This window comes from Rhinoderma darwinii, chromosome 7 (genome assembly GCF_050947455.1).
Source record: "Rhinoderma darwinii isolate aRhiDar2 chromosome 7, aRhiDar2.hap1, whole genome shotgun sequence".
In the NCBI taxonomy this organism is placed as follows: Eukaryota; Metazoa; Chordata; class Amphibia; order Anura; family Rhinodermatidae; genus Rhinoderma; species Rhinoderma darwinii.
In genome coordinates, this window is record NC_134693.1 from 58,106,373 (window position 1) to 58,115,450 (window position 9,078).

A 9,078-nucleotide genomic window follows, 5' to 3' on the forward strand; every position below is an offset into this window, starting at 1 on the left:
GCAAAATTTCAGAATTTAAATGCATCTGCTTGTAAAACAGACGTTTATACCACCCAAAATAGTTACTAGTTCACATTTCCCATATGTCTACTTTGGATTGCCATTGTTTTTTGAACATTCTTTTATTTTTCTTGGACGTTACAAGGCTTAGAACATAAACAGCAATTTCTCATATTTTTAAGAAAATTGAAAAAGCCTTTTTTTTAAGGTACCTCTTGAGTTCTGAAATGGCTTTGAGGGGCCTATGTATTATAAACCCTGATAAAACACCCCATTTTAAAACTAGACCCCTCAAAGTATTCAAAACAGCATTTAGAAAGTTTTTTAACCCTTCAGGCATTTCACAGGAATTAAAGCAACGTGGAGGTGAAATTTTTTTTTCTGTAACACAGAAGGTTTTACCAGAGAAACACTACTAAATATGTATTGTCCAGATTCTGCAGTTTTTAGAAATGTCCCACATGTGGCTCTACTGCGCTCGTGTACTAAAACACAAGCCCTAGAAGCAAAGAAGCACCTAGTGCATTTTGAGCCCTCTTTTTTATTAGAATATATTTTAGGCAGCATGCCAGGTTTGAAGAGGTGTTGAGGTGCCAAAACAGTAGGAATCCCCCAATAGTGACCCAATTTTGGAAACTACACCCCTCAAGGAATTCATTTACAGCACGTATTTGAATTGGGCTGTGAAATGAAAAAAAATGTCATTTTTTCCAATAAAATGTCATTTGTGATCAAAATTTCTTATTTTCACAGGGAACAAAATACCCCATTTTGTTGCCCAATTTGTCCTTAATTTGGCAATACCCCATTTGTGGTGATAAACTGCCGTTTGGGCTCATGGGAGGGCTCAGAAGTAAATGAGCGCTATGTGTTTGTTGGAGTCCAGATTTTGCTGGTTTGGTTTTCGGGTGCCATGTCACATTTGCAGAGCCCCAGAGGTATCAAAGCAATGGAAACCCACCAGAAGTGACCCCATTTTGGAAACTACACCCCTCAAGGAATTCATTTATGGGTAATGTGACCATTTAGACCCCATAGTTTCTTCACAGAACTTATTTGAATTGGGCTGGGAATTAAAAAAATATATATTTTTTCCAATAATATGTCATTTTAGCTCAAAAATTCTTATTTTCACAAGAAATAAAATACTCAATTTTGTTGCCCAATTTGTCCTGAGTGCGACAATACCCCATTTGTGGTGATAAACTGCTGTTTGGGCCCATGGGAGGGCTCAGAAGCAAAGGAGCGCTATTTGTTCTTTGGAGTCCAGATTTTGTTGGATTGGTTTTCGGGTGCCATGTCGCATTTGCAGAGCCCCAGAGGTATCAAAGCAATAGAAACCAACCACAAATGACCCCATTTTGGAAACTACACCCCTCAAGGAATTCATTTATGGGTGTTGTGACCATTTTGACCCCATAGTTTTTTCACAGAACTTATTTGAATTGGGCTGGGAATGAAAACAAAATTATTCTTTTCAAATAAAATGTAGTTTTGGCTGAAAATTTCTTATTTTCACAAGAAACAAAATACCCCATTCTGTTGCGCAATTTGTTCTGAGTGCCGCAATACCCTATTTGTGGTGATAAACTGCCGTTTGGGCCCATGGGAGGGCTCAGAAGGAAAGGACCACCATTTGGGCTAGTGGGGATTTTCTAGTGCAAATTGTATGCAGAAGCACCTGAGGTACCAGTACAGTTGAAACCCGCAAGAAGTGACCCGTTTTAAAAACTATACCCTTAAAGCATTGATCTAGAGGTGTAGTGAGCATTTTGACCGGAGACCTACACCCCATAAACTGTAATGTGGGTTATCCCGGGTATGGCAATACCCTACATGTGGGTGTTATCAGCTGCCTGGGCACACAGCAGGGCTCAGAGGGGAAAGACGAGGGGGATAAGCTGTGCGGAGTGCATCAGGTTAAGTAAAATTGGGGTAAATTATAAACCAAGGAATGTATGATAAATTTTAAAACACACTTTCATACAGAGCTCTGATTATTCGGGACACGTGTCACATTGATATATTGTGTCATCCCTTATAGCCCTCTTATAGCAGACTTTGCACCTCTTTTGACTTTTTCCCTTCTTGCCAGTTTGGGGAACTTCTCCTGGAAAGTGTTGCCCTGGTTCGATGTGTGTGGCCTCGCTTCCAGAAGTACTGTGTGCCCCCCCTTCTTGGTCCCTAAAGACTAGGTTCTTGATAATCACCTCTTGAAATTCCAGGAAAGTTCCCGTCTGGCCTGCACATCGACGTAGCATGTACACATTGTACAATGCCATCTGTATGATGTGCCTGGCCAGCTTCTTATACCACACCGCATGGCGCTGTAGGGCTTCAGGATTTGATCTGACAAGTCCATCCCTCCCTTGTACCTATTGTAGTCCAGGATGCTGTCTGGTTTGGGGGTGGCCTTTCCTTCATATATCCTAAACCTGTAGGTATACCCTGATGCACTCTCGCACAGCTTAGACATCTTCACCCAATACCTTGCCCTATTACCCGGCAGGTACTCGCGGAATTGAAGCCTCCCTTTAAAATGTACTAGGGACTCATCAATAGAAATACACTTCTTGGGGGTGAATGCTTGTGAAAACCGGGCACTGAAGCGGTCTAATAGGGGTCTCCGTTTATACAAACGGTCAAAACTGGGGTCATCTCGGGGTGGGCACGGCTCATTATCAGTATAATGTAAGAAGCGAAGTATTGCCTCATTTATTTATTTTTTTAGGTTCCAGTTCAGTTCTGAAGTTGCTTTGAGGGGCCCATATATTAGAAACCCCTATCAAACACCCCATTTTAGAAACTAGACCCCTCAAAGTATTCACAACAGCATTTAGAAAGTTTATGAACCCTTTAGGTGTTTCACAGAAATTTAGAGCAAAGTAGAGGTGAAGTTTACATTTTTTTTTGTCAGAAAATCCTCTTTATACCATTTATTTTACAACACAAAAGGATTTATCTGAGAAACGCAACTTAATACGTATTGCCAAGATTCTGCAGTTTAGAGAAATATCCCACATGTTGCCCTAGTGCGGTAATGGACTGAAGCACCGGCCTCCAAAGCAAAGGAGCACCTAGTGGATTTTGAGGCCTCTTTTTTATTAGGCACCATGTCCGGTTTGAAGAGGTCTTGTGGTGCCAAAACATTGGAAACCCCCCAAAAGTGAACCGAATTTGGAAAATAGACCCCTTGAGGAATCCATTGTAGTTTTCTTGGGGTGCATGCGACTTTTTGATCAGTTTTTATTCTATTTTTAGGTGGCGCGGTGACTAAAAAACAGCAATTCTACTATTGTTTTTTTATTCTATATTTTTTTACAGTGTTCACCGTGCGCTATAAATGACATATTCACTTTATTCTGCAGGGTGATACGATTACGGCGATACCAGATGTTTATAGTTTTTTTTTATGTCTTATGGCGTTTGCACAATAAAATACGTTTTGTAAAAAATCATTCACTTTTTGTGTTACCTTATTCTAAGAGCCAGAACTTTTTTATTTTTCAATCAATAAAGTCGTGCGAGGACTTATTTTTTGCGTAACGAACTGCAGTTTCGATCAGTACCATTTTTTGGTACATGCGACTTTTTGATATATTTTTATTCCATTTTTTGGGAGGTGAAGTGACCAAACAATTGTGATTCTGGTACGGTTTATTATTATTTTCTTTTACGGCGTTCACCGTGCGGGATAAATAACGAAATAATTTTGTAGTTCAGGCCGTTACGGACGCGGCGATACCAATTATGTATAGTTTATTTGTTTGTTTATATATTTTTATTAATAATAAATGACTGATAAGGTAAAAAGGGGGATTTTTACTTTTAATACTTTTAAAACTTGTATTTTCTTATTTTTACACATCTTTTTTAACTTTTTTTTTACTTTATTACTTTGTTCCACTAGGGGACTTGAGGGCAGGAGGCCCTGATCGCTATTCTAATACACTGCACTACATGCGTAGTGCAGTGTATTAGAACTGTCAGCTACTCACTGACAGCAAGCATAGTGGGTCCTGACGTTGTCAGGACCCACTAGGCTTCCGTCTATGGCACAGCCGGACGCCATTGTTTGGTGTCCGGTTGCCATAGTCACCATCGCCGGCCACTATCGTGTAGCAGGCCGGCGATGGCAGCTTAACCACTAAAAAGCCGCGATCTCTATAGAATGCGGCTTTTAAGGGGTTATTCAGCGGGGACACAGCGATCGGTCCCCGCTGTAGGAGCTGTGACAGCTGCTGTACGAGACAGCAGCTGTCACAGCTCCTGTATGTGTCGGGAGGACGGCCGAAACGGCCGTTACTCCCGAGACGTACTATTAGGTCATGGAGCGCGAACGCTATAGTTACCATGACCTAATAGTACGTCCAGGAGCGGGAAGGGGTTGAAGAGGCTCTGTCACCAGATTCTCAAATCCCTATCTCCTATTGCATGTGATCGGCGCTGTAATGTAGATAACAGTAAAGTTTTTTGTTTTTTTTAAAACGTTCATTTTTGGCCAAGTTATGAGCTATTTTATATTTATGCAAATGAGCTTTGAAATGGACAATTGGGCGTTTTTTTTTCTTTATGTCCAACTGGGCGTGTATTGTGTTTTTAACTGGGCGTGTTTACATGTATGACGCTGACCAATCAGTGACCAGTCAGCGTCATACACTCCTCTCCATTCATTTACACAGCAGCGATGTGCAGCCACATACACAGAGATTAACGTTAATCAAGTGTCCTGATAATGAATACACATGAAATACAGCCTGGACGTCTTGTGTATTCAGAATCCTGACACTTCTGACTCTTTTCTTTGAGATTTCCAGCAAGGGAAACGAAATCTCGTTTACCTCTGTAATCTCGCGAGATTACGCGTGGCTTGCGGGAATCTCACAGAAAAGATTCAGAAGTGTCAGGATTCTGAATACACATGACGTCCAGGCTGGATTTCATGTGTATTCATTATCAGGACACTCAATTAACGTTAATCTCTGTGTATGCGGCTGCACATCGCTGCTGTGTAAATGAATGGAGAGGAGTGTATGACGCTGACTGGTCACTGATTGGTCAGCGTCATACACGTAAACATGCCCAGTTAAAAACACAATACACGCCCAGTTGGACATAACGAAAAAAAAAACGCCCAATTGTCCATTTCAAAGCTCATTTGCATAATAAAATAGCTCATAACTTGGCCAAAAATGAACGTTTTTTAAAAATAAAAAAAAACTTTACTGTTATCTACATTGCAGCGCCGATCACATGCAATAGGAGATAGGGATTTGAGAATCTGGTGACAGAGCCTCTTTAACTTATGGTAGCAGACATGGTTTGAGAAGTCTTTTGCTGCTTCAGCAGTACATATACTGTTTCTGTTACTACTAAATGGCTCAGTTCATAAAACCCTTCTCTATACTTTAGATTTTAACCCCTTAATGGCCAGCCTATTTTATACCTTAATGACCAAGCTATTTTTTGCATTTTTCCATCGTCGCATTCCAAGAGCTATAACTTTTTTATTTTTGCGTCGACATAGCTGTATAAGGTCTTTTTTTGTGGGACAAGTTGTATTTTTTAATAGCACCATTTTTGGGTACATATAATATATTGATTAACCTTTATAGAAATTTTTGGGGGGTAATGGAAAAAACCCATAAATTTCGCCACTCTTTTTTTGCGTCTTAGATTTACGCTGTTTACTTTGTGGTATAAATAACATAATAACGTTATTCAGCGGGTCATTAAAATTCTGGCGATACCAAATTTATATAGATTTTGTATGTTTTACTACTTTTACACAGTAAAAACACATATTTTTTTCAAAATTATTTGTTTTTGAGTCGGCATGTTTTAAGAGTCATAATTGTTTTATTTTTATGCCGATGCAACTGTATGAGGGCTTTTTTGCGGGACGACTTGTAGTTTCTATCGGTACCATTTTGGAGTACATGCGACTTTTTGATCACTTATTATCACATTTGTTTGAAGGCAGGATGAACAGAAAACAGCAATTCTGGCATTGCTTTTTATTTTATTTTTTTACGGCGTATACCGTGTGGGTTAAATAACATAATAGCTTTATAGGCGGGGTCGTTACAGACGCAGCGATACCAAACATGTGTAACGTTTTAATTTTAGTTTTTTATTTTTTCATATTAAAGTATTTTATAAGGGAAAAAGTGGGTTTTTAATTTCTTTTATTTGGGATTTTTATTTATTTATTATTAACTTTATTAAACTTTTTGATAACTTTATTTTTAGTCCCACTAGGGGACTTTGCTATGTGATCTTCTGATGCTTTTATAATACACTGCAATACTTCTGTATTGCAGCGTATTATTGCCTGTCAGTGTAAAACCGACAGGCACCTGCTAGGTCATGCCTCAGGCATGGCTTAGCAGGCATCCACTACAGGCAGACCGGCAGTCTTTGTTAGGCCCCCGCCTGCCATGGATGCCATTGGCTCCCTGCGATTTCAATTGCATGGTGCCGATGGGGTGAGAGAGGGAGCACCCTCCCTCCAAAACCACTTGGATGCGGCGCTTGCTATTGAGCGCCGAAATCTAAGGGGTTAAACGGGTGAGATTGATCCCGCCCATTAGTTCAGGTGTCCGCTGTTTTTAGACCGTGTATTGAGTATTGCTGCTTAGCTTACTTGTAATCGGTATACCCAAGTCCTTCTCTAGTTCTATGTCCTGAAAAAAGGTGGTACACAAGTAGGGTTCCACTCCTTAGTAATATAATGTAAGAACTTGGCACTCAGGTTTATGGTGAAGTAGATATATTTTATTATGCAATCCACTCATATAAATGTTTTCGGCCCCATTAGGCCTTCATCAGATAATTGTATGTAAAACAAAACAGAAAAAAACTGTATATAACATAATTTACTATGTCACATAAAAATATGTAAGAGTAATTCACAACAAAAACCAGCATTATCCAAAGATTATACAGACAAAGTGAGTACAAATAAAACATCATGCAACATCCCAGTGATACCAAGGGTGGCCCTATTGGTATCCTGGGATGTCAATAGTCTGTATACCTTCAATACAGCACAATAAGGGCCTATTGGTGGTTAAGAAGATATTACAGGAGTCCAGTTATGATACCCAGGTGGTCAATTTCTGTATGGATCTTTTGAATCTTGTTCTCAAAGAAAATTACTTTCTGTTTCAGGATTCTTTCTTTCTTCAAATACAAGGTACGGCAATGGGGTTCAATGTGGCCCCTCCATATGCAAATTGCTATATGGTTAATTTCAAAGAGGAATTCATTTACACTAATAGGTTGTTCCAAACACATTCATTTGTTTGAAAGAGATATATTGATGATGTCTTTTGCATATGGGGGGCGCATTGGACACCCTTCTTGCCTTTCATGAATGCATAAATAGCATATGGCCGGAGCTGAAGTTCAAGGTACACCATGATCCAGTCAAAATTGACTTTTTAGACACAACTGTCATCAAGGATGACAATGGGTTTCTCTCAATTGATCTATTTGTTAAACCAATAGGGGAAATCTTTTGCAGACAGTTTGTCCATTGGTTTCCACACCTTTTTAGTTATCTTCGTGCAGACGTTGCGGAAAACTCCGCTGTGGACCATAGGCTGCGGTGCGTAATTTTCAGTCTTCAGCATGCACTGTCTGTTGCGGAGAAGAAGCAGAATTTCACTGCGTATTTCAGCCTCTGCAATGCAAAAACTGAAATCTGTGTCAAGTCTGCTGTGTTTTCTGCAACATCTGAATTACCTGTCAATAATGTTGGTGCAGATTCGTTGTGTAATTGCCCCAAATCTGCACCAACATTTGCAGCGGAAAAATTCTGCCACGTCTGAACATGTCCTTAGGCCACGTTCAGACGTGGCGGAATTGCTGCTGAATTCTGCTGTGGACAGTCCGCAGTGGAATTCTGTAGCAGACGTTCTTTACATTTGTTTCTATACATTTTTAGGAAACTTAGTTCAGACGTTGAGGAAATTAACTGTGCGGAAATTAGGCTGTGGTGCAGAATTTCCCCTCCACAGCATGCACATTATGTTTAGGAGAAGCAGCGGAATTTCACTGCGGATTTCAGCCTTTGCAATGCAAAAACTGAAATCTGTGGCAAGTCCGCTGTGACATCTGCAACGTCTAAATTACCTGTTAAATATGCAAATGTTGCTGCAGATTTGTTGCGTAATTGCTCTGAATCTGCACCAACATTTGCAGCAGAAAAATTCTGCCACGTGTGAACATGGCCTTAGGGTTACTTGTGAATAATTACAGACTGCTTTAGTGCTGATGTTATTCAGAATAAAAAAATTAGTTTTATTACTGGATATGTTGGTATTTCAGATTGATTAAGGCAGACATATATTGGTTTATTTCATTATTTACTTGTACAGTTTTGCATCTGCATTGTTGTGTATTTATCTGCAGATTATTATCAACTAAACGAATCATTTATTATATCAGGCTAAGCTCACACTTGCGTTGTGTAATCCGTTACTCTGATTCATTTTTTTTATGTAGATTATCTGCAATATGGCTTCTGTCACTATTTTTTATGCCAGAGTCATACAGAATATGACAGAAAAAACTAAATATGAAATCAGAGACATGTAGTAGGGCCCCATAAGCTTCTATGCGTGACTACTCAGAGGTTGCATGCTTTATGTGTGTTACATATGTTTTATCTGCTTATTTTATATAGAACCATTAAGTAATTTTTGTGTTTTCAAAAGCCTAGATGACTTGTTGAAGTGTGGAGTAACATTTGCAGCAAACATGGTGGTTGTGGACAAGGAAAGCACAATGAGTGCTGAGGAAGACTACATGGCAGATGCAAAGACAATAGTCAATGTGCAGACACTTTTCAGGTAGGTCCAATTTGTAATAATTCCTATTATTTGGCTGTGCTGTATTTGCGTTTACCTGCTAGACAATAATATATACGACTCTCTGAAATCTTCTGGCTGACAAATGAGTGAAGTCATGTCCTATAGCTTTGCATAGCATGGCTTTCATATTTATTATAGCCCACAACAGGAACAGGTGTAATATTTTTACATTTATATGTCTGTTATACTTGTTAAAAGT

General features: G+C 39.4%; 1 protein-coding gene across 6 annotated transcripts in view; it reads left to right on the forward strand.

Moving 5' to 3' along the window:
* Positions 1–9,078, forward strand: part of KCNT2 (potassium sodium-activated channel subfamily T member 2) — a 675,220-nt gene that overhangs the window by 527,256 nt on the left and 138,886 nt on the right. For all 6 annotated transcript variants that reach the window (XM_075833425.1, XM_075833427.1, XM_075833430.1 and 3 more), the window contains one exon: positions 8,724–8,858. In XM_075833425.1, coding sequence (XP_075689540.1) covers positions 8,724–8,858 — 135 coding nt within the window. The remainder of the gene's footprint in view (positions 1–8,723; positions 8,859–9,078) is intronic.